Below are 26849 nucleotides of genomic sequence, written 5' to 3' on the forward strand. Positions count from 1 at the left end.
ATTGTCACAGTCGCATCACTTTTTAATGTGCAAGCTGAGTGAAGAGGAGTGTTCATGTGGTCGTCGAGAGCATTAGGATCTTCGCCGTTCTTTAACAAACTTTTAACAAGTTCTGGATCTTGATTTTTGCATGCAGAGTGCAACGATGTTCTTGAGCGATTTTCAGTATGATTGATGTTTGACATTGTATCTGAAATTAGTACTCTACGGCGACTGAAATTAATGGAATTGTATTTAATATATTGATATCCTGCAGGAAGTTCTACCCTTCTTAAATAGAAGTCTAAATTTTCCACGTGAGTATAATAAGAAAATTCTTTGCGATCGTAATTTTAGATACTAACTCGACTTTTCTTATCGTATGCTGAACTCTACAAATGGTCCGTTCACTGTCGATTCGACGTAGAATTTTGTACATTCCCTCACACTGTTTCTGTATCCTGTGATTGAATCGAATTTTTCTGCTTAATAATTTTATGCACATTAATTTATGTTTTATGCAAATTCTTGTTTAAATTACTTGAAACTCACAGTAGCTTGTTATAATTTAATATAGAATAATAGTTTAAACCAGCAGACACACGCGTTTATAGGAGCTTGAAAAAGTCAAACTACTGAGGGAGTGGTTACACTGTTGCACTAACTCACCACGTTATACTGAAAAATACGGACCTATGGAGTCAAACTTATTAGGAAAAAATATTTTAAATGTCCATTCCCCACTATACAATTTTCCGTCCTATTCATGCGCAGCGGTTCAATTTTGTATTGTGCGCTTTCGCAGGTAATAAGCCAGCCTAATAACAAACATCTGAAGGGTACTTTTCTCTATTCGACTATCTCTGTTCTAACTAGCAAGAAATTATTATTGACAAACTTCCTTTAACTAATACTATAAGTTTTAACTATAAGTACACTTGGAAGAAAATTATGAGTGACTTGCAGATGTTAAAGAAAGATTAAAAGGAATCTTCTGTCTCTAAAGGAACACATGTTTCGTTACTTTCTAAACAAATTTTGACAATTTGTCTTTATGAAAATTCTTTTAAAGAAGAACGAACTATATGTTTCTATAAGGACAGAAAATTCCTTCCAATCTTTTCTTAATCTTCTACTATTAAATTCAGACACTGTCTCATAAACTTTCCGTACAAATGACTCGTCCGTAGTAGTGGCCAAATCAATGTAAGACTAACGGCAGACTTACGTATGTTAGCCTAAGTTTGTCATCGACGTATGTATCTGTCGTTTTTCCGAAGCAGACAAACGTAAGATTTTTGTCAGAAAAATTTAACGTCAAAAATGAATGGCAATCTGATGCAGAACAGAAACAAATGTACATGAGTCTGACGAAAATTCTGACTTCAGGACTGGCTACTAATATAAGGGTAGTTGAATAAGACAATTAACTTCACATATTTTTTATAACATGTTGGTAAAGCTACATTTTTCCAGTGCAAATTGTTAAAATATTGTATGTTTTATAATATTTTTCAAATTCAAAGTGTAAAAATCTCTTTTTGTGTCATATTCGGTTCTGCTCTGAGCGCCTTCGAGCAGAAATCGATGGATCGATTTTACTCAACGGCGGCAAACCGGTTGATTTGAAAATTAATATTTGTCTTTATCATTGTTATTTCTAGCTTCAATATTAGCATGATATTATAGCAATAATTGTGCTATACTTAGAGCTTATTAAATTAAAGAAAAATGAATTTAATTCATATAAAAACAATTTTGAATATTATATTATTTCGTGAATGTGAAACCAATGTTTACTGAAAAATAAATGACTTATTAAATAAGTGCATGTTTTTTTAATAATAGGTATTACTTTAAAAAAAAATGAAAACCAAGTTGAAAAAGTCTCTTTCAATATTTTATTGAAAAATGATTAATAAAAACATAAATTATGCATGTACTATTTTATGTATGTATAATATATATATATATAAATGTATTTATATATATATTTATATTTGTTTTTTATTAGTATTTCTAAAGTTTTTTTCTTTTGAATCTTCTCAATGGTGATAACAAAAAACACTGTAATTTACAATCATTGTCATTTTTTCTCTTTACTTGGATGGATAATATTGTTTATTTGGCTAATATGTATTTAATCATTGATTTTCATATTTTACTTAGAATATAAAATAACACAAATAGAAAAAAATAAGCATTTCTCAGTAATATATAGTGTTTAATCTATCACGTGATGTTGATGGTGTATACAACATTTGTTTTTTTTTACAAAATTATTTATTATCCATTTCATTATTAAAAGTAATATTATGCAATTTTTAGTTAAAAAAAATTTACAAGAGTAAGCATACAAGTTTTATCAACTATTATTAAATGGCACAATTATTTAAAATTTGATATCTCAAAATTATTATTTTTTTTTCACCACAATTATTAAAACAAAAAATAAATTTAAGATTTTGGCGATATGACTTCGTCCAAATGCCCGCATTTTTTTCGAGTCGCAAAATTTTTTTTTTAAACAAAAAAAACTACCCTTTTTCGAAATACAATCTTTGAATAGGTTACTTAATTGATGCAAAGATTTTTGCAATTCGCATTTTTAATTTAATAAATAAATTTAATCTCATTTTAATACAAAAAAAAAAATGAATAAAACTTTGTTAAGTGCGTCAATATTATTAACAAAAATAAACCCATGAAAAAATATTTCAGATTTTATACATAAAAAATATTTTAATTTCAAAAATATATATAACTTTTTGCCCAAATAAATTGTTAGGAAAATGCAAAAATTTTAGCATCGTTTTCAAATTTTCACGTGAGAATTTATCGAAATATACTTCTCTTGAGAACGACATAGGATCTTTTTTTACAATTTACAAATATAATTTGATACATCTTTGAAAAATACATTCACTCCTCGTTCAATCATTTTAAATTTGTTCAATTAAATTAAATGTTAATACATGTTGATTAGTTTTAGATTGAAATAAAAGAATATATTCCATCAAAATTTATAAACAAAAAAATATTTAAATAAAATCCTAATCACATGAAAACTTTTACAAATGATAATATCGAGGATTAAATATGTAATTGAAAATATAAAATACTTAGAGATATGTGTTTAATATATAATTAGTCAATTAACATTTATTCGATTTTTAAGTATTGAATGAAAATTTTTCATATTAAATTACTAAAAAAAAGATAAGTTTTAAAAACCAATAGAAAATAAATGAAAAAAATTTAACAAAAATATTCCTCCAATCATTTTTCAATGAGTTATTCAATTCGTCTTAATGATAAGATATTTAGTAAATAATTCAAATTTCCATTTTTCTAAATGAAAATAATCCTTTACAATTTTTTATTGCACACGTCGACCAAATAAAATAGTCGCTCGTTTGAATGTATCTAAATATTCAATGTCTCAATTAATGAGTTTTGTGATGTATCATTTATGCGTATATTACAATGGTTAATCTAATTGTATCATTGATCTTCAATTGACCGACCTGAGATCCATCATATTTGTCGGAATATTTCAAATGATTAGATTCAATGATTTATTATTTAAGACTTACATTGTCCGTTTCCTAGCACCTATTTAGCACATACAAATACATACTTATATTAATTAATATCTAATCATCTATATTCACATTAATACGTCAATGTCAGTAGTTTAAAATATTATTTAAACACGAACTGCCAAGATGATGATTTATCGTTCAATCATTACAAATCATGGCATGAATATATTACAAATGATAATGACGATGTCCTTTAATTAATTTTCAGACATAAGAATTTGTGTCCAAAGAAAATAACAAAGGTAAATATTGATTGAATAATCTTATTTCAAATCTTCTTCAACATTAGTAAAGAAAGATTTGCTTATCAATTGATTAACGCGAAAACAATAAATTATCACTGATTATTTACGTGATTAATAATCTTTAAGGCAACAAACTTGAAATATTAAGCTAATACTTTATTTTGAAGGCTCGAAAATTATTTTTTATGTTTCGTGTTTATTATTATTTTAAAGTATACTCCTTAAGTAAGCTGAAATTACTAAGATAGTATACTGGCACTTAAATTTTCATTTGGCTCTATTGGGAGACAACTAATTTCCATTTGTTGCGTTGATGTTTCAGGTAATTGTAAATTACTCTCATTCACAGTAGAATTAGAATTTAATTTTGATTTTGATTGATATTCTATGCTGTCAATTTCAGCCCAAATTGTGCGAACTTCTTTAAATAGCTGAAAAATATATTAATATTACGTTTATTATTTAAATAATTTCGAATAAATTATATTTAATATTTCGATAAAAATACTTGTTCAATTAATTTATAAAAATTTTACTCTTTATTGGTCAACAGATGAAATTTCCATAATAAGAATATATTTTTACCTGATTGAGCCACGCTTCATCAGCTAATAATTCATTTAAAATAATCGTCGTGTCTTTTTTAGGATCTTGCAATCTTTTATCGGCGACCCTCCTGGCGCATTCAAGGAACGTAATATATTTTTGATGCGTAACTTTATTAAATAAAGCTACTTTCGTTTGGCAAACTCTACATAGTAAAAAGTCCTATAACAAAAAACAAGTTTAGGACTTGATTCAATCACTGTTGTATTGACTTTAAAAAATAATCGAGCTTTTTAATATATGTTGTTTTCAAAATAGTAAAATAAATTTCAAAATTTTACCTTTTCATGCTGCACAGAAGGATCTGGTGGAGATCCTTCTAAAGTAGTTGCATTGTACGGTTGTCCATACAGCAATACTCTAGCGTAAATTTGATTATAATCACATCCAACACACTGTTTTCCTTTACATTCAACGTTAGATAAATCCTTTAGTACGTTTAAGCAAGGCCACGTAGATATCGCTGTAACAACATTTGGTTGCCACTTTGTAGTTGATAGTAAGCGGTTTTTTCGATCCTCCGTTATTTCATCAATCATTTTAACATTTGACAAGAAATATTCATCTGTAAGATCAATTAATTATTAATTTTTCATGTATATATGTACATATTTAAAAATAGAGAAAAAAAATTTACCTTGCTCTTGAAAAATTTCTGTTAAAAAATTTGAATCCAACGCTTGACTTATTAATGTTTGTACATAAACTTCAAAGTTATCTTGATACTTTTCGTTGTCTTTCATTGATCGATGGATACATTCTCTGTAAAATACAAAAGAAATTTTTCAATATAAAAAATAATTTAAAAAAAAAAAAATGCGATTATAAAAAGATTACTTACTTATCATCAATTATCATCTCATCTCTTAAAAATTCGACAATTGTTTCCAATTTTCCTTGTTGCCAAAACTTAACAGGAACTTGTTGATATAAATGACGATTTTGTGGAGTCCATCCAGAGTACTATATAATAAAAAGAATTTAGATTTTCCACAATAAAATAAAAAAATTATATAAAAAGTTGAATTTGTTTCTTTGTCTTACCGTAGAAATATTTCGATATAGCATTTTTCCGTTAGAATTAAATGGTTCATATTTTTGTAACAACGTTTTACCATCTATCCTCCAAAGTGCGGGATATTCTTCTTCTAATTCAGTTTTTATAACAACAAATTCTCCAGACTAAAAATATTTAAAAAAATTTTATATATAACTATTTCAAAATACGAAAATAAAATAAAAATATATACATATATTGATATTGACAATATAAATATAATGAAAATTCAATAAAAATTACCCCATTATCTATATCCTCAATATATCGCTGCATATAATGAAATTTTAATTGTTTTATCACATACTACTAAATTAGAAAAATAATTAAAAGATTAGTATTAATTTACAAACCTTGAATGGTGAAATATCGATATCTTCATCGCTAACAGAGGCCAATAGTTTTTCGTCAATTTTACATGCAAACTTCGATACCATATTTTTCATATCTCCTTTTTTCCTCCCTTTTCTCGGCATTAAATCACTCGACAAATAATCATCATCGTCAAGCATTTTTCTCGTTTTCTTACTTATTACAGGACGACCACGTTTTTTCTTTTTTTCTTCATCATCGCCTGTAAGTTTAGCCGCAGGCGTCCATGCAGGATCTGAATCAGAATCTCCCTGTTCATCATCATCAGAATTCTCAGCAAGTTGTTTAGTGGAAATTTTCTCTTTTGCTTTTCGTTTAGACGTTTCTCGTCTTGGAGGTAACAAAAGGAGATTAGTATCATTTTTTTTTGGTGGAATTCCAGCAGCAGCATCAGCAGCAGCGGCAGCTGCAGCCGCTGCAGCAGCTTTTCTTTTTCTGTCTGTTGGTCCACCAGGTTTTATTGGTCTGCCTTTTTTCTTAGGCTCAGGTTTAACTATAATATTTTCTGAACTAGGTAGAAAATTATTATTACTCGGAGGCTTTTTTTCAAATTTTTTTAAAGAGAATGGAAAATCATCTTCACTTAAACCATCGTCGCTAGAATCAATATAAGGTTTTTTCCTTTCTTTAGGTAATGGAAAATATCTGGGATCATTGGCATAGTCGATACTGGGGGTTTCTTTGGCCGAGTTTTGTCCCTTGAAGTTCCCTCCATTTGTCGAGGCTTCATTTGGTTTAATCGGTTCAGGTGGCATGTAAGGTTTCGATCTATTCCAAGTAGCTTTCCTCCCTCCACGAATCGCAGGTGGTGGCGAGGGTTCTCGCTCGCCCTGCAAAAACTTCAAGTAGCTTGTCATAAAACCAGAGTTTGGATCTTTGCACGCCGGCTTCAGATCCTTGTTCACCTGATTAGCAGTCTCGACTGGTAATTGATTTTGCTGGAGAAAACCCAACTCCTCCTCGATGTTTGGAACAATCACTTTAGGCTGTTCCTCACGAAATTCTTGGTAACCCGTTGAATTTTGACCCGACGAATTATCACCGTATCCCATTGGCATATCTACAGATGATTGAAACTCGTGAGGATGATGACCTGGATGATGTCCTGGTTGAAGATGGAATGTAGGAAAGTATGGAATCGGTGGTGCTGAATGAGAATGAGACACCATCAATGATTGATGTTGATGTACTGTATTCCCGGTAAAATTTCCAGAAGGATGAAGAGTATTTTGTGTACCATAAGTACTAGAAGATCCAGAGAACATTTTTGAAGCTGATGGTGCTAAGTTCCATCGTTCAAAATCAAAGTAACCATTTTGTTGTTGGTTAGAATTGTGGTGAGCTGGCGGTGGTATTCGATTGAGATAATCTGTCATAACAGGTGAGCCTGAAGAAAGATCGAAACTACGTCGTTTTTTATCACAATCGATTTTTCTACGTTCTTCAGGATCTTTTTGTGAGTCTGCTGGTGATGAAACACCAGTAGTAGTTGGTTGGTGAATTTGACATGCAGAACTTTGGTGTATATTTTTAACAATACCCATCGAATCTTCTCGACAGCTATTTAAATTTTGAAGATTCATTTGATTAGAATCAAAATATCCTTGTTGTCTATCTGGAACATTTTGCATTCTTGATGTTGGTTGATGATTCTGCAAAGTTTGAGGACTCATTTCAGCATTGGTAGGCGTATATCCAGCAACTGGAAACTTTCTATTGACATTTTGTGGCCTGCTATCATTGTCCCAACATATTTGTTGTTGTTTTTGCCTTTGAGAAAAATCCTGACAATCATATGTTCGAGTTTCAGCACTATAATTTGTTTTAGTATTGTCTCCAGCACCTAAAGCTCTTGTAATCACAGAAGAATAAGCTACATGACCTTGTGAGGCAGGTCTCGGTACCGAAACATCTAAAGGAGATGGTGGAGTAACTTGCTGTTGAACTACAGCTTTGTAGGTTTGAGCATTGGCACATTGATTATTTCCATTGTTATCTCCATGTTGTTGAAGAGGTGATGGAGATGACATCGCGGCCATTGGACTGTTGTACATAGGATAAGCAGGACTTGGCACATGACTTAGAGGGCTCGCTTGAGAATGAGCTTGTAAAGGACTTGGTCTTCTAGGTACGACAACTCCACAATCTGGTCCATTTTGCGTCGACGTATTTGAAGAATAAGCAGAATCTGTTGATGTTACTGACTTTGATCTACCAGAATGATGATATTCTTCATTTTGTGAACCAGAATAATGTCTGTATGGTGCAGTTTGTTGCGTTTGTTGATTAAGAACATGATACTGTTGATGATGTAAAGTTGTATTAGCTGGTGTTCTCGGATTATTAGTGATTTTACCATTACCATTATTACTACAATTACTTGTAGCACTAGTTGTATAATTTAAAGACCTAGCATCCATCATGGAGTAACTGATTGGAGATGACTGGTTTGCTTCATGACTGGTTTCAGTTCGTGGATGATCGTGACTTCCTAGTTCTGGATAAACTTTAGCTTGTGCTTTAGTTTGAATCGTTTGTGTGATAGGTTGAGTTTTTGCCGGAGATTCAAAATTTTGTACTAGATTTTTATCTTGACTAAGTACTCCAGTCCTTGATGAAGCATTAGGAAATATAGTTGAGGCTGTAGTAGAGTGCGTTTGTATTCTATAATCTTTTGTAATATGGTTAGCAGTGGAAACAATACAAGATTGTTGATGTAAAGATTGAACTTTGGTGACTGAGTTTTCATTTGCATCTGAGTAATTAGTGGCAAGAGATTCAGGACTAAAAGCAGCTGGAGTTTGTTGGAAAAATGAATTACCGTTGTCAGGAGACGTCGAAACAGTAGGTTTAATATTAGTAGGAGAAGTCGCCTTCGAGCCTTTCTTGCCATCTGAGAACGTAGCAGACTTAAAATCAGTTGTGACTGATGATGAAGGTAATGGGGAGTTTAAATTATCAAGAGATTGTCCTGAGGCAAAGTGAGAATTAAAATTATTTTCATAGCTACCAGATCCACTACTTTTAGTAACTGGTGGACCTGGAGATGAAGATACAACACTCTCGTGCGGTAAGATACCAAAAGGGCTTGGTAATTGAGAACTAGTTTGATGATTCCAAGTGAGAGTAGAAGTTGTTGATGACGTCGTTTGAGTCTGATGTTCAAAAAATGGTGTTTGATGAGTGGCATTATAATTTTCTCGTATTGTAGATACCTCAGGATCTGATGTTGTTTGTTTAACCGCGGTGTCCAGTTGCGACTGTGGCATAACTTGACGATGTGGTGGTACATAGTGGGATTGTTTAGCATTGGGATGATGAAATAGAGGGGTAAAGACGTCATAACCAACTGGTGTTGGTGATAAAAAGCTACCAGGATTGAACGGCGACGGTTGTCCCGCTAATGAAGCCGTTGTGTGGGCGGCTTGGAGTAATAATTGTGACGCTGTAGTTGATGACACAGATTGACTGACGGCTGTTGCACTCAAATGGTGAGACACAAATTCGCCACTGGCTGTTGTACCACCGGTTTGAAATGTGCCAGCAGCGGTTCCAGCCGCTAGACGATTGTACGAGGCGTACCTGTGAAGAAAATAGTTATATATAGTTAATTACAAAATATTTTGCAACAACTTTAGGATATTTCATTGATAATTGATACTTACCATGGACCAACAGGATCCATTACCCGCAATTGGCACTAATGTGCCTAGCCTGCACCTTGCAGACTGTCTCTTAACAAACAGTTATAGATATAAGTTATGTTAAACATAACATAGTCTTTGATCGTATCTTTTCTGTGTCTGGCCCAAAACATGTATGATTTAGATATTGATGATGTTAATTATCAATATATTATTTGTCACAATCAAATAAATAAATCAGTATTTTAACATTTGCATTAGTTTCTTAAAACTTTTTCATTATCATTCTGAAATAGAAGAATTTTTTCATAAAATTTTCGAGTTGAAATAAAGTTGCAAAAATTATTTGTAATTACACTTCAAATTGTCTTTCTTTAACTTACGAATTTTTTGCAGTTCCGTGATAAAATTGAAGACACTAAATGGAACTTTGCTTTGTACACAACAACTTTTGAAACAATAATTTTGAAATATTTTTCACTTTACAGATAAAACGATAAATTTATAAACACCGGAAAATCTTCATGATCTTAGACAGGCGTCTTTGCAAAAACGTGACACGAATTTTTTGAATTGTCTCATAGATAAATTTTTAATTGTCTAGTTTATTCTTGATGATTTTTTCTTACTTTGTCAACAACATGCATTTTAAACAATACCTTCATTTGTTTTAATGTCTTTTATTGTCGCAAAAATTATCTCGATTCATCCGGATAACACTGTAAATATGGCTACAATCCCTTCGCAAATCAGCACTCAATGTGATCAAAAGAAAGACGTATACTCCATAAAGATACAATGCTGATTTTGTCAATATTACAATAATATAGCAATCTATTATTTCTTAGTAAACAAAATGTTTTCACACTAGATAATTAAATTGTTTAATATAATGACATAAAATACACTTATCGCGTCAGTCGTCGGATGAGACATCTGAAGCCTCCAAAGTACTCATTACGAGCTGCCATTTTGATTGGAGTCAACAATGGAAAGCGCCACCACTCATTTTTCAAAGGGCCGGCGGGGTTTTTAAACGAAAGAGAACATCTTCCCCTTTAATTCATTTCACAATGGGATTAAAGATTACAATTACATCAATACATAATACTATCTTTTTTTATGGGGTAACGAATAAAAGAGAATTTTTCTCACAATACATGATTAAAGAAACATCATCTCTTCTTTATGGATTTTTAAAATAATTATTATCTTATGAATGTAATTACATTCATTAGTAATAAAACATTTCATTCCAAATTGTTTTTTCTTCACAAATGATCTCTAAATTGCATAAAAACTTTTAAATAAAATAATTTGGTTCATATTAAAATTACCAAAAATTTTTTAATTAAAAAAAAAAGGATAAATTAATTAAAAAATAAAAATTTATTACTAAAAAATACATATTATTATATTAGGCGTTGAAAATCCAAAAAAATACCTACCATAAAGTAGTAGATATTTTTTGGTCGAAAACTAGACTGACTATAAAAAAACGACTGAGGTAAAAGTTCATACCTGAAGTGTCTAGTCAAGATTTAGAGGTTTTAAAAGATGAATGCATAAAACGAAAACTCCACTCTTTGGTGTTGGAGCAGAACTTGAGATCCTCTGCATATCTTTTTTTAAAGTTGTAGACAGATGAACGGTTAATAATCACAAACTTACACAGGTATAGTAAGGTGTATAGCCTTGAAACTGTTCGTGTTAATTCATAGCAAATCCTTCCAGACAAGAATCGACATCCACTTATAGCTCCTTCTTCCAACATAATGGCCTTTTTCTCCGTAAAAATAAATATATTCAACAGACATCATGAAATACAAAAAATTTTTAAAACTATTGATTATAGTTAAATTATATTGAGGTAATAATGATAGTGAAGCTGGAAAATTACATATTAATTAATTTTTATATTAATGTAAGAATATATTTCAAGATAGCAGTAATTTAATTTATATCAATAATATTATAATAAAAAAGAATGAACGATAATTAATTAACCAATAATTATTGTAATAAGAATAATATTACAATTTAAGGAATATGTAATAATTAACATTTAATTTGATTTAAATATCCCATTTTTAAATACATATTTTTTAGTTACAAGAAATTATTCAGTCAAGAAAATTATTGCTTTGTATTGAAAATAATGAACATTTATCACGCATTTATTGCCAAATTTTGATTTTTATTCAAATATAAATGCGAAATTTTCTTAGCTACAGCTAATAAAACAAATTCAGATGAATTTAAAATTACAAAATATCGGCAGTCTTAGTTCATTTAATAAATTTATAGTTTCGAGTGAATAATTTTTATGATTTTCATTCACTCTTTATTTTTTATTCAAAAATTATTCTAAGAAAGTCAAATTAAGGTATTTCGAGTAGTAATATATAAAAATGGTACAAAGCTTCTTAGCGTAATTATGTTCAATGAAATAGACGAAAATTAAAAAAAAAACATATGAAAAAAATATACATCGTAATTTTTAAATCAAATAAAACAAAATAAAAGATGAAAAATAAAATTAAAAATTCTATTGCAGATTATTTCAAATTATTGTATTGAAAATTATTGTAAAAATATACTTTTATCTGCTCTTTCAAAATTCATCAATTTATTTAGTTATAACTATTCGTAATTTCGTCTCATTTTTATTCAGATATATTACCACTCGAGGTCCCTTGATTACTTTTACAAATAAATAAACAGCAGATATGATATGAGTATATGCAATGCTTTCTAGGTTTCATCCAGGTCTTAATCCATTTACTATTGAATTATTTTAAAACTCATTTTCATTTTCGTACTCAATTATTTATGGTAACATTACAAAAGTGCAATATATGTATTAATATCGATATTGCTTTCCATTAATTTATTTAAACTTTTTTTCATACTTTTTCTAGTAAAAATTATGCCAAGGCTACCTCATTTGCATTTTCCTTTGCTGCCAGACAGCGAATTTTCGATATGCTGTATTCAATAGTTGGTTAAGATGACTTGTTAAATGTTGGCTCACTGCTGAAAATTCCCTTTGTACACGATCCTATAAAAATTTTTGAACATAATTATTTATTCAGTAATATGCTGTTAACATAATATTTAACAACTATTCAATATATACTTAATTACTAATTATTAGACATGTTTTTAGGAAATTTTAATTTGATAGAAATATAAAGTAGTATTACAATTATTTAGATTTTTATTATTACTACTTGTAAAATAACTTTCTATTAACTTACTTCAAATGGCTTGAGCTTGGCTGAATGAAACCTGTGTAAGGTCTCGTGCATTCTAACAACTTTTTCTTCAAGTTGTGGCGTTGTAGGTGGAAAACTACGCCAAAAGTGTTTCAACAACTCACATGTAGATACATAAACATTTCGTAATTCTTTCTCCAAATCCTTAGGTATTAATTCTATAGAATTAAAATAATAATATAACTTTAATAAAATGTATTAATTTAAATTATTATAAAAATATAATATAAATACGAGAAAATGAAAAATCAGTATTTATTACAACTTACGTCCAACATTATCTTCACGAAAACCTTTCATTAAAGCACCACCAGGAGTTAATTCCCCTAATGCTGAAACCGAAGCAGCGGGACTGATTAACGATGTGGCAGATTGCCGCGATAGAGTGTTTCCATTGACCCAGTTAGCAGCTTCACGTTTCAATTGACTTAATGTTGTTTGAGGATCATTTATCGTTGTCTCGGTAGTACTGTTGCTAGTTATGGGACCATGTAAATATCTATCTATATGGGTTAAATTAAGTGGAGTTCCAACAGCTACATTTACATCTTGGCTTGCATCAAGATCATCATACACCAATTTTTCTTGTATCCTAAGCTGGAGGAACATGGATTTTATTATTTTTTATAAATATAATTGATATTTAAAATGATGTTAATTATTGAGTACTAATATATTTTATGTAACAATGACGAACAAAATAACGGAAAATTAACTAAAAATGAAGTTTTAATAAAATTTTATATTTAATATAGACAATTTTTAAAGAATAAATTTAATATTAATCTTTAAAAGCAATCTATATTGATTAAAATTGGCTTTTCATAATATAATTAAAAATTTGAATGATTAATGAAAAAAATGTAACTTACTTTTTTAGTCTTTGGTTCATTTTCCAGCCTTCCAGAAGCTGGAGTTTTTCCTGTAGACGTAGCTGAGCCATTAACTTGCGGCTGCATGGTAGTATTTGGCGTGGAAGGTTGTTGCTTGGCAGTACTAGCTTTCATCACCATTATACTATGCTGATTAAATCGTTTAATCATGCTCTGATGAATTATATTTCCAGATGATTTATCATTTTTACTAAACCCACTATCATAAAATTCATCGGTTGTTTTATCCTCAAAAGATGTAATATCAAGTAGTGGATCATTTATACCAGTTTGAATATCTTTTTTAATTTCTTGATCATCTATTTTGGCACATTCGGTAAATAGATCTTTGGTCCCAGCATGAATGCGATCACGGTGAAAATAGTGAGATTGAAAAAATTTCGTCCAAAATTCAGGTTCTGACATTTTGTGGGGTACATTCTCTTCATGCTTCCGTTTTACTGCTGGGTAAGTCTTGAAAATACATTCTCTGATATCCACTGTCAAATTATATTTCAAGCCATTACAGCCATCTGTTTGTGGTTTTATATCAGCCTAAATAAATAATATAATTAATTTATTAACCGTCTAATTCAACGATCATTATTTTCTCCATCGTCATAAACGATTTTTTTTTGTATTTTAACAAAAAATTTGATAAAAACAATACGATCTGAATATCTAATTTAAATAAGTACACAAAACAAACTCAGACTATGTGTTTTTATATCTCAGTTTCAATATTAAGATTTTTTATGTTTGTGGATATTATAATTTTAGAAATAAAAAAAGTATATCGTCAAAACTTACGAGGAAGGCACTGTTTACTCCAATATCCTGGCGCTGGCTTTTCGCTTGAGTATAATCTATCGCATGTTGATTCCAAAATTCTTCTGAAGTTATTACTTGAGTCATCACTAAATCACGATACAACTGTAATAGTGTTGGATTCTCTTGCAGCAATCTAACGATAAACCATCAATACCATTAATACAATTGATTAATATTTATTATAAAAATATCACTAATGTTAAAATTGTATATTTACTTATTTTTTTCTTCGAGCTCTTTGTTAACTTTTCTTTTAAATTTAGGTAATAATTGTTGTAATAACTCTTTTACATTATCTCGATCTTTAATTTGTGCTGCTTGCCCATTTCTATTGACAAAATGAAATGTCGAAGAGGTTCCATCATGTAATACAAGTTGGAGTTGAATTTTCGATTTTCCATCAGGTGAAATTTTTTGCACTAAAATCATGAATTCATAAATAAATATAAAATTATATGTAACATACAACAAATACTTTGTTTACAATAAATAATATTTCATGAATGATTTAATTATTGAGTAAATCCAAAAAACTTACTTTTAATATCTGCATATTTATGACTCACAGCTACAGTGTCTTTATTATCAACCATCCAAACGATTCTTTCATTCATTACATAAAGAGTTCCATCGCCTTTCTTGTACCGAACTTGGCCTACTTGCATCAGCACGTCTTCAGAAGACGTAGTCATGGTGGATGTGCTATGTGATACGGTTTATCTGAAATAACATTTTAAAAAAATAATAATCAATATTCATTAACGTTAACATGAGAACTAATTTATTAATTTATTTATAAATTTTTAGAACAGGGGTTTGATAATGAATAAAATTGATTAAGAATTATACTGCAACATTGATAGAAACATTTTTCATGTTATATTTTAATGTATATATAACCGTTACTGATTCGTCAGCGTGTCCTTGGGCACAAAGTACATGCCAACACGCAACTACAGAAAGCACAATAGAAAAAAATGAACGATCAAAAAATCGCTCCAATAATAGAATCAATGTCATGGTTAAAGTTTTAAAGTAATAATCGATCAATAATACATAGATAATTGATTAGTATGGTTTGTTTAATGAAACGCCCGGCAAAAAGGTAGAAACAGTACATAACGTAATTGGCAAGAAAGTCCACGTTCTAATTCTTGACACATAAATACCACCCATAGCACAAATTTATTATTTAACTACTAAAAAAACGAAAGATCGTAACATTTTGAACAATTTCTTAATTAAATTGAGTCTTTAAGGATGTTTTTACCAGTGAAAAAGGGCAGACGAACGCAGAGCGACGTGATGAGTCGTCTGTCGACACGGCCATGTGCAGAAACACACATCAGATACATCACGAAGCGAAGACGGTTACGAACGAACCGTCGGTATGGACAACCCCATCGACCTGCTGAAAGGTCCGTATGACTACGGTGTTCAGCTAGATGTTGGCGTAGCTTCCGTAATTTCTATCATTTTATTTTATTTTAATCGAAAAAAACCATTCTATTCATGTCAATTTATTATAAAAATACTATTTTATGAATTAAGAAACATTTTATATCAATATTTTTGTTGTATTTTCTAACAAATCATCACATAACGGTAAAAGTATGTGTATTGACTTCAACTGCGTAATGAAAATGGCCAGATGTCGCTGACAAGCGCCAAATATGAAAAAAATTATAAGAAAAACTTTTACGCAAAAGTTTTTTATTTAATTATTATTCACAATAAAATTGATTTCTTATAATAAAAAAACTTAAATTTTTTTTTTTTAATTTAATTATATTTATTTATTTTGCAATGTCAACATGTAGAATATAATTCATTCAGTTGTTTAATTGAAATAAAGAAAAACTCGTAAAAAAATATCATATTGTGTTTTAATAAATTAATGAAAACCACCACAAATAAGTGAATATTTACAGTATTTCGTATCAAATTGATTATTGAAAAGATTAATGATAGACTTGATATGAGTAGTCAGTGAATAATCATTGAGTTGCAGTGATTTTCACTAATTTATATTAAAAGAGTCGTCAATAATCAGTGATTGATTAACTATTAAAACGGTTGCCATAGTAATTTTAGGCTCTGATGAAGTACAATGTTTCGAAAAGTAACTGTTCATTTTAAGGTCTTCATAAGTATAATAAAATTTATTTGAACTTATCAACTCTGCAATGTGGGTATGTCGCGATGGTATGTGCGTAGTATACTTGCGCGCTAACCTCACTTAGTTTCCGTGACAAATGTGTGTGTTGGGAGCTATTTTTGTATTTTATTGCATATGTGCAACACGCAATGTTATCACGCAAACGCATACTCATTTATCAAATGTAGCGCGACAAGTTTGAAAATTTTTTATCAAAGATTATAAATAATGAAAAATTATTTATTAAAAATTAAATAAAATATTTGATTACATAACCAAATTATGATTAATAATATTTTATTAATTAATTGATGAGTTGATGTAAATTTACTATAAACGACATATTTCAGAATTTAACTACGTGCTAAAGAAACAAGAAAAAAACAAGATATGTTTTGGCTCAGGAAAATCGAGAGATTTGGGTTTAAAAAGTGGCATGAATACATTTATGAGATATCATATAAGTGAGAATTATCCAAATATAGGTCCACAAAAATATAACGTTTTAGAGTCATTTAAAGCTATTACTTCTAAAGTAAAGTTGTATGATATTATTTTTTAGAAATATTTTATGTTTTGATAATTAATGGAAAATTTTTCTATTAACTATATGTAGCCATGCTCCAAATCATTCAGTAAAAAAGGTTATGGTGGATTGACAAATTCTAGCTGTCGAAGAATTCATGTGGATGATTATCCAGCACCAAATGAATATAATGTTTCGTTCGTCACAGTTCAAAATTATAAATTTAAACATCCACTGGCGTCAAAAACAAAACGAAAAACATTTGAAGTGAACAATAATCCAGAGTACATATCTTTTAAATCATCGATTTTAATGTTTATGTACTGAGAAAAAATTTTAATTATAATTTAAAAAGTTAAATCCTATTCTGATTAGTTGTCATTAGGTCTCTATTGTTTGAAAACAAATTTTATTTGTTCAATGAAATCAAGAATGCTTTTTTTCTTCGTAATATTGGTTTAAAAAATCATTTATTGTTGAATTGATAAATTAGTTTTTGAGTTAATCTAATAATTAATTTAAAAAATCATTATCAATAAAACAAATATAACAGTAAATTCTTTCAAAAATCCGATTTTATAAAATGTCGCGGATCATCTTATCTTAATCCTTCCTCAAGGATGTTCTGGATGTATTTTTATAGAAACGCATTCTAGAGCTGGGCAAGATTTGTCTTTGCAAGGGTCCCCAAGTTTTGGATCAAATCATATGCATAAATTATTGAGAGTAAACCAAAATATCTATCTGGGGAGCTTTTGGAGGTTCAATTTGTCCAGGGTTACATGTATTAGTATCCATTCATTGTATTCACATCCAGTGATACTTACAATCCTTTACTAATCCAGAGCATTATTAAAGCATAAAATTTCCTTCCGCATTCAATGATCAAAGAACTTAAATCTTTGGACTTTTGAAAGAAACTACTGTAAATGTTTTTTTTTCTCAGTGTATTAAATCATGTTAAACATATACTTTAGCAGATATTTTAAAACTTTATGCTTCCTTCTAGCCCAACTACTTATCAAAGAATCAATCTTCAAACACGAGGAATGTTATTTGATCACAACTTCGGTTGTGGTATAAAAATGCGTTTCGGAGTTGAAATAAAATGCACTAAAAGAAATACAGATGTTTGTAAAATTTGTAATGAAAGTTTAAGTGGCGATTACTGGCACCTAAACAATAAAAAATTCATTTGTCGTCCTTGTATGATGAAAGAACGTAAGAGACTTCAGAAGTATAAAAAGGAAGAATTAAATCAATTTCGTGTAAGAAATAACATGAATTTATTTTACATTAAAATAAAAAAAAATAATAAAATTATGATAGATTCTTTAATAGCACATTTTTTGAATTCTGTAATAAAATAAATAGTTAAATTTTTTAATTCTACTTATTATATTGAATAAATAATTAGATAAATGAAATTTTTTTCGCAGAAAATACGTGACTGTTCATGGATTCATTCTCATGGTGGAACTGATGCAAAAGTATGGCTAATTCATCCAAAAGATATACAAAAATGGGCACAAAGAGAAGCATATATTAGTTCATACATTAAAGACTAATTTATGAATGATTGATATATAAATAAAATTTATTCGATTTTTGATAAAATTTCTTAAGTATTATTTATTGATAATACAGTTATAATGTTAAATGGCATATTTTTGAAATATTTTCATTGCTGATTTTTATTTACAATATGATTATATAAAAAATATCCCTTGATACGAAGTGATTATTTCGAATAATATTGCTATGTTGCTATTTTTTTTTTTATGATTACAATTTATGAGAAATTTTTGAATATTTTTATCAAACGTTTTTATTACGTATTTACGGTAAATCAGTCATTAGAGAACACTTATTTTACGCATTTACTTACTATTAAATTTTCCCTTTTCTCTCCCTTTATTTTTTTTTCACTGGTAAATTATATCCTATCACCAATGAGTTAAAAAACAATTATTTCAATTCTCTTATTCACAAAAAAGATTATTCAACAATTAATCAATTTATAATACATGTGGTTTTCTTATTAATTCATTGAATAACAATAAATAAAATAGAAAATTAAAAATAGATTAATAATAGTAAATACATTTTTGCGTGAATAAAATTACTGAATTAAAAAATAGCATATAACACAACAAGGGAAAAATATAGATTAATTCAAACTACCAGCGAGATTGTCATTTCAGCTGAAAGACAGAAATCGTAATACTTAATTTATAATAGTCTACTTGTTTTCTTTATCTTTTTTTTTTTTTTAAATGTACGATTCAAAATCACTTTAAAACTCATTTTTTGTCAAATTTACTGCATGATAAATATTTATCATTTAGCTTTGAAAAATAAGTTTGATCTACAGAGTTTTCTGCATAGGCATGGTAAAAAATTGTTCATAAAGTCTAGAGAAAAAAACTAAACCATTTCAAGCCACTTGCTGTTAATTTTACTGTTAGTAGTGGTTGAAGTCGACCTATTTTTTCCTTTGAAGATGTAATGTACTACTTTGAACGAATGAACAATAAGTATAAAATGAACTTTTAGCTTTTTGTAGATGAAGAATCAGTTGAATGATCATTTGGTTTTGATAGGGAAGAACCATTAACATCTTCAATGGGATTTCCACCATCGGGTGCCTGTCGTGATACAACAAGCACGGATGTATCCGAAGAGTTTAACGAACTATTATCATCGATCTCCGAGAAAGTTTGCGTGTTGTTATCTATCGAAGTTGTGGTAGTTGATCCCATACTATTACTAGCCATTAAATCATCGTTACAAGGTTTATGCATTACTGTTACATCGATGTTCTCAGACACGACAGACGGAGTCACGCGAAATTCCTCAGCATGTTCAGCTAACTCTTGAGAATTTGGTGGAATTACTTTTGGTGTTGATTCCATCTTATGTTGTATATTTTTTAATCTTGCGATTCCTTTCTTGATCGTAGCATTAAATGATTCCACATATCGATTATCTAGTATTTCAGCAGCTTCGTTTTCTAAAGCTGAACTAGGACTGGAGTTTTGTTGAACATTTTGATCATGTTTCACAGAATCATTTTCAGGAACGGGAAGATCTGGAATCATATGAGTGTAAAATAAGGGATTCATTCCATTAACACCCATATGACGAACATTAGAAGTCATTAAATATGTTGATAAATAATCATATTCAGTAGTGTCATTATGATCATCCGCAATTAATTCATCTCTAATAACTGTAGAAATTTTTTCTCTTTTTTGCGTTTTTGCCGGTATTTCTGTATCATCTTTTCGATTGTCTCTTTCATGGTAGGCTGTGTTATTTGAAGTATCATTAAGCTTAGAATCACTCAAATAATTCATATCAGTTTGCGTGGGAACTGTACGAACATGAGCCTCACGATTACACTTAACATTATGAGAAATATTATTATTGTTTCTTCTTAGACTGCTTATTAGGTCCATTATATTTCTTTTCATCGGCAAGTAATTAATTGGTGGTGGTGCTGAAGATAATTGAGTTGATAATTTGTCTAATAAATGATTTATATGTATTCTAGTTCCTCTTATTGGATAGTCAGCTTCATTAAATTGATTTTCTGATGATAAATAGCTTGAATTTGAGTTAAAGTTACAAACACTTGTTTCTTCATTTCCGTGATTTTTAACACCTCCATCCATTTGTTGATTACGATAATGAGTTTGAGTTGATTTTAAATTTTTACAATAATAATTTGAATTATCTTTATAAATGTTTCCATTAGTTAAATTTTGACTTCCATGGTTATTTGAATTAGAAGAATAGCCGGTATCTGGCGGATTACCTTCGACAGTAACCGTGTTATTTTCACTTGAAGATTGTACTGAATAATTATGACCATCATTACCGTTATTAGCATATCGATTTCCACTTGTCGTTTGATCAGTATTAGTTTTGCAATTAATTGACTGATTATCAACTAATGGAGATGACCAAGTTATTGAATCGCGATTACTGACAGCTTGATTATCATTTTTTTCGGTACCTTCATGATCGTCATCGTGATCTCCAAAATCAAAGTCATTTTCATAATCATCAAATGCTGTATTTGTTACGTCCTGTAAACGAGACTGGAGACGTTGTTTTATTTCATCCAGTTCACTTAGTTTTTGTCTGAAAATAATGTGAAAGTAATTTGTAAATATTTTATTCTATCGATAATTTAATCTAACAAAATTTGTTTACTTAACAATTAATTCACTTACTTTAAAGATTGTGATAAAAATGACATCGATGTATCTTCTAGACTAAAACCGATATCAATTACAGGTTCGACTCTAGCTTGAGCTTTACTTTCGTTAGTTTCACGTATATTGTGAGGTTCATTTATTATAGTTGGCTCAAAAGCGATTGCTGCCGAAGTTTTAAATTTATCAATATTATCGAGTGGTGTAACACTAACTTGCAATTGCCCATTACATTTTCCATTGAAATCTGTTATATTAAACCAGCCAGAAACAAGTGGAAACCCAACAGTAAGTACGGTCAGATCTAATACTGCTGATCCAATTCCAATATCTTTTTCTATATTCACTTCCATACTTACATCTGGATCAATTAATCGCCAAACTTTCATGATAAGTTTTTTATCTTGTTTAGTTAATAAGTCACATGATAATTTTGTATTAATTCGCCAATCATATTTTGGATTGCAACTAAAAGGGTATACATCTGTTGTCATGTAGGCATCAATTTTAGTATTAGTATTATCCCTGAATTTTTGAAATGTTACATAAGTACATGGATCAATGAACTGATTATCTTTTTCTATTTTTGGTAAGTGAAGAGCCCAAGATATTTCTATAGCTGCGTTGAAACCTTTTTCCATAACATCATTTGAAATATTTGTAGATTGGTTTTCAACTGATGGCAAGTGTCTTTCAGTACTGTAAAAATCTTCTCTTTCTTCATCATTAAAACTTCTAGAGTTATCATCAACATGAAAAGACGATCCAGCTACATTGCCATCATTCTGAGCATCATAAGCTACATTATTTGATGTCAAGTCAACTTCTTCATCGAACTCAGCACCAACTCCAACACTTCGAAAAATTTCTCTGGGCATGTTAAAATTATCTCTTGGACTTCCATTTGAACTCTCGATTGAATAACTATTGCTATTAAGACCATCTAAGCAGAGTGGCTCAACACTGTACACTTTTATATGATCTCGAGGATCAGAAGAAAAATCAAAATCTACCTGAGCTTCTTGATCAACAATAGTTCTTGGAACAGTTGAAGTATGAGCAGATCTATCAATTATTTCATGCAATCCTGTAGATTTTTCATGGTTAGATTCAAATTCTTCACTTGCTTGGCGCTTCAAATCATTTACAGTAGTTATTTCTGTTTGACATTCTTGAGATTTTTTTTCTTGAAGTCTATCTCTATGATTATTTTGGTAAAACCTTTCAGAATAATGTTTATCTAATTTTTCATTTTGAAGAATTTCATTATTTTCAATATTCGAAGAAAATTTTGGAGTATCACTACGATTAATCTGAGCAGTTATATATGGATCACGAAGTCCACGAGTCATTTCTAAAAGAGCTATTTGATCAACAGTTCCTAAAGCTACTAAAGCATAAAGCTGACCTTGAATTTTCCCAGACACAGGATCGGTTATGGGTACCCACCCATCAACACTTATAATTGGATACTTTGATTTTAATAAATGTGGTAAAACCAAAGGATCCCTGAAGGCAACATAGAGTTGATGAACTGAAAGTTTAGCAATTCCTATGAGTTTATCATCACATTCAGCATGCCTTGAATAAACTTCAATTATTATACAATTATCCTTGGTTCTTTCTAGTAGCTCTGGACCATGAATTAAAGGTACTAATTGATGAAAATGATAAAAAGGATTGGTTGTTCCACTACAAACTCTACTTATTGATCTATCTTCTCTCCAAAAAGCTCTACAAATTAAATAAGTACTCATTTCTGGGAGATCTTTACCATCTCCAACATAAATTAAACCATGAAGTAAAATTTTTTCTTTAGAATTATTAGGAAATTGTGTATCAAAAAATACTTCATCCCTTTTCTGGTGTTGAGTGTTTTTTTTATTTTTTTTAGTTGAATCACTCAATGGTTTCATTTTATCTTGCTTGGCTGGAGAAACATTTCCTTTAGAGCCAGATTTTGATTCATTTCCTGTTATTGTCCTATACTTGTGTGATGAATTATCTTTACTAATCATTGAATCAGATGATAATTCTAGTACAGGGATATTTTCTTTAGCTGAAGATATTGCTTCTACAAATTGCCTTCCAAAATGAATTTTATCACAACCTAATTCTATTTTCACTTTTAGTTCTCCAGTTTTTATTCCTTTCTTAATAATTGCTACTTTTTGAGTACTACTTAGAAATTGAGATTTTGAAGCATCACTGATGTATATGGATCCAAGACCTAGTTCCGTAGGAGTTTTTTGATTAATATGCCGATTAAATACTTTAAATTTCAACGGCACATCTGTATAAAGATATTGTTTAGATAAATCATAGACATTTTCATGATTGAAATAAACTAATAGTCCTTCTTGTCTTTTTGAACACATCTTCACTGATTTTCTTGGATTTAGAATTTTCTTGTTATTTTTATTTAAATTTTTAACATTAATGAACATTGTATCATATTGAACAATATACGTTACAGCAATAGGAAGTCCATCACCTCTTGATATACACGATGATTTTACTCGACGATATCCAGCAGAACTTAGAATTAGAAAATCAACAATAATTTTCACACTATCTACATAGTCGAGAGGAGAAGCTGCTTTACTGTGTAAACAAATTTTATTTGAAGAAATGATTGAATCTGATTCTGTATCATCTTCTGAATAGCTTGAATGAAAATTACTATTATGATACGTTTTTCTTTCTTTTTTAGTGATTTCTAATTTATTTTGATTGCATGATTTTATCGTTTCTGTAGCAATATCAATAAGACTTGGAGTAGGAGAACAAGTTCTAAGGGTTTCAAGAGCATTTTTCTCACTCCGAAAACTCATTTCTTTTCCCAGGAAATATTCATAAAGTGCTGCTTCTTTTTTCACAGATTCATTTGAATTTAAACTATCTGAAATTGAATTCCCATCCATTAACAATGAATCTTCATTATTTATAGCTTGTGTTTTCAAATCATACGTCATTTCACTTCTTAATTTACGAGCTCGGGCTACAACTTGAGCGACTAATTTGTCTGTAATGTCAATAGCACTTTTTGGAGATAAAGTAGTAAAATCAGAACGTTTATCTTTCAAAATTGATTGATAAATATTGTCATTATCATGAATATTTTTCAATTTTAATGGTAAATTGTCAAATTCATTAAAACTGTTTACATCATACTTCATATAATTGGAGTCAATGTTTTGCATATTTGTAATTGGCATGCTAGAAATATTTGATGTTGATTTGTCAATTGTTGAGATCTTCTTTTTCGATTCTTTCATGGAATGCAAGCTTTTCATATTTTTTATTGGAGTTAACGTTATTCTAACATACACATCTCCAATCTTTACACCATTATTATTGAATATTGGAGAAGATTGAGTAAAAGACTTACAAAAAAATAAATTTATTAATTTTTTGACATAAGCTGTCCCTATTATATGTTGGGATTTTTCTAACTTAATCGACAGTTCTATATTATCAGCATTTTTTAAATATTCCTTAAAGAGATTAAAGTTGGTTTTTATGGCATAAGTTTTAGTTGACTCTTTTCTAGACTTATGCTCTTTACCATCAAAGGCATCAAACCTGTAAAAAAAAAAAATTTCACATATAAAATTAAATAACCAATAAAATTATACAATTAGAGGTTATTTCCGTTTAATTGAAAATACCCATATTTTAACTGATTCACATAAATTTTTTTTATGTTATTTAATATAGTTGTTGCCTAAAAACTAACCAAAAAATATAATTAATATTTTTCAATATATACATTGAAATGAATATACAAATATAAATAATTAGAATGAAGTAAGTCATTTACCTGAATTGTGCATTATCAAGTTCTCCCCACCAAGATGCAATAATTAAAATATTCCCAGGATTCTTTTGAATCCAAACAATTTTGTCAATTGTGAATTCTAAATAGCCATGAATTTTACCTTCGACAAGCGGAGGCAAAGTTCTTGTTGATTTATTTATCGAATCCATTAATACATTAAAAAATTTCTGTGAAACTCATCCGTTACTTTTTATATTAAAAAGACCAATTTTTTAAAATGTTTATTCATTCATCAAAACTATTAACAATAATATTTCATATTCATTATATTTCACTTTAAAAAACAATTTCATTCATGTATGATACAATAAGTGCTACCAAGAATTGTATATTTACATGATGTCACCAAAATTACATAATTTTTTTTATTTTTTAACATTTCCATTTAATTCGCAGAGTTTTTATATTTAAAATCTCAAAAACTGTTTATTGATAAATAATCAACTGACTCAATGATTTTAGAATCCAGTTATGTATACGTTATGGCCTTCAGGTGGTTTATGGCATTCGCCACTAAGGGGCGCTAAAAAGTCTGACTCAAGAAGCAGAGAAGAGACCGGGAAAATCCGGACTTAGTTTCGGTTAACATGTCGGTAAATCCTAGAACTTATGTTCTCTGACCGCTAGATGTCGCTTCAAAAATCGACCGTAGACACGCCCCCAAATTTTAAAGCGCATGCGTAGATAAGAGAGTCGGGTAAAATTTAAAATTGATTCCAATTAAAAAAAGATCTTTTTGAAAAGATAATTAATATAAGAGCAAGTAATATGAGAACAATCATTCGAAAGCTTTTTTCACCAATTATTCTCCATAAATATCCTGAATAAATTATCTAAAAATGCGTTTATGTCTCTCAACACATCGTTTTCCTTTGAGAAATAAAAAAAGAATTGAACAAACTTTCATGACAGTTTTAAAATAACATATCGATAGATATTCATTATGTTCATATGTCAATTATTATATGATAATATACTTTGCTGAAAATTGAACATGCTAATGGTTGAAATCAATACTCATATTTATTTATATCACTGTTACAACATGAACATTCATTTTGCTCATATGTTCGTGGCATGAAAATTTTAATTTTTTCAAAGAATGATCAAGAAAATGAAATAATGAATTTTCTAATTAAAACAGAAATGATATTCAAGACAAGTTTACTACTACTGTCAATGTTCATACAATCAGGTAGCTTTCAGTTGATTAGATCTAATGAAGTCTATCAAAAATTAATTAAAGATGTATTTACTCATTACCAATGTGAATCTGTCATTTTATTTTGTGCACATGAATCTTCTTATGAAAATCAAGGTGCGTATAGTCAATTATATTGTTTCATTATTAATAGTTTCATGTTATTAATTTTTTGCTGTTTATTTATAATCGATTAGCCATTGATATTTCTACGAAATTAAATAATCTTTATGTATCTTTGAGCAAGAATATGATCTCCACAACTATATCAAATATAGATGATTTTATAAAAAAGGTAATTGAATTTTTATACTAATTTAATAAAAGAAAAATATAATAAATTGTTTTTTTTTTTTAATAATAAATTTAAAGTTCAAAGAATAAAATTCATATAATTTAATTTATAGAGTA

General features: G+C 29.2%; 4 protein-coding genes across 11 annotated transcripts; 1 reads left to right on the forward strand and 3 right to left on the reverse strand.

Moving 5' to 3' along the window:
- Nucleotides 1-3258: 3258 nt before the first annotated feature.
- LOC118064487 (uncharacterized) lies at nt 3259-10466 on the reverse strand. Of its 4 annotated transcripts, XM_035079125.1 has the most exons (11): nt 9892-10466; nt 9530-9795; nt 6770-9446; nt 5846-6703; nt 5736-5762; nt 5480-5617; nt 5277-5398; nt 5073-5197; nt 4717-5000; nt 4415-4597; nt 3259-4260 (listed from the first exon to the last, which is right to left on the reverse strand). In XM_035079125.1, exons 2-11 carry the CDS (start codon nt 9547-9549, stop codon nt 4069-4071), a joined length of 4626 nt encoding a protein of 1541 aa, XP_034935016.1. In that variant the 5' UTR covers nt 9550-9795; nt 9892-10466; the 3' UTR covers nt 3259-4068. The 4 variants fall into 4 exon arrangements, with proteins under 4 accessions (XP_034935016.1, XP_034935012.1, XP_034935013.1 ...); XM_035079121.1 differs by having other exon boundaries at nt 5846-9446; XM_035079122.1 differs by having other exon boundaries at nt 5846-9446; nt 10070-10079.
- A 1210-nt stretch (nt 10467-11676) lies between these two features.
- Tfb1 (transcription factor B1) lies at nt 11677-15866 on the reverse strand. The gene is made up of 8 exons (XM_035079130.1): nt 15760-15866; nt 15028-15209; nt 14707-14908; nt 14469-14622; nt 13659-14213; nt 13056-13383; nt 12769-12944; nt 11677-12569 (listed from the first exon to the last, which is right to left on the reverse strand). The coding sequence occupies exons 2-8, from the start codon at nt 15179-15181 to the stop codon at nt 12447-12449; spliced, it is 1692 nt and encodes a 563-aa protein (XP_034935021.1). The 5' UTR covers nt 15182-15209; nt 15760-15866; the 3' UTR covers nt 11677-12446.
- A 618-nt stretch (nt 15867-16484) lies between these two features.
- Nucleotides 16485-18790, forward strand: LOC118064484 (uncharacterized). Of its 4 annotated transcripts, none has more exons than XM_035079111.1 (5): nt 16485-16611; nt 16998-17182; nt 17264-17457; nt 18183-18441; nt 18613-18790. In XM_035079111.1, exons 1-5 carry the CDS (start codon nt 16590-16592, stop codon nt 18739-18741), a joined length of 789 nt encoding a protein of 262 aa, XP_034935002.1. In that variant the 5' UTR covers nt 16485-16589; the 3' UTR covers nt 18742-18790. The 4 variants fall into 4 exon arrangements, with proteins under 4 accessions (XP_034935002.1, XP_034935003.1, XP_034935004.1 ...); XM_035079112.1 differs by having other exon boundaries at nt 16492-16694; XM_035079113.1 differs by having other exon boundaries at nt 16492-16677.
- A 153-nt stretch (nt 18791-18943) lies between these two features.
- On the reverse strand, nt 18944-25727 carry LOC118064482 (uncharacterized). 2 transcript variants are annotated; one of them, XM_035079108.1, is made up of 3 exons: nt 25220-25727; nt 21415-24981; nt 18944-21322 (listed from the first exon to the last, which is right to left on the reverse strand). In XM_035079108.1, the coding sequence occupies exons 1-3, from the start codon at nt 25384-25386 to the stop codon at nt 19726-19728; spliced, it is 5331 nt and encodes a 1776-aa protein (XP_034934999.1). In that variant the 5' UTR covers nt 25387-25727; the 3' UTR covers nt 18944-19725. The 2 variants fall into 2 exon arrangements, with proteins under 2 accessions (XP_034934999.1, XP_034935000.1); XM_035079109.1 differs by lacking the exon at nt 25220-25727 and adding an exon at nt 25136-25183.
- Nucleotides 25728-26849: the final 1122 nt, after the last annotated feature.

This window comes from Chelonus insularis, unplaced genomic scaffold (genome assembly GCF_013357705.1).
Source record: "Chelonus insularis isolate UGA/USDA-ARS -01 unplaced genomic scaffold, ASM1335770v1 contig_210_pilon, whole genome shotgun sequence".
Lineage (NCBI taxonomy): Eukaryota > Metazoa > Arthropoda > Insecta > Hymenoptera > Braconidae > Chelonus > Chelonus insularis.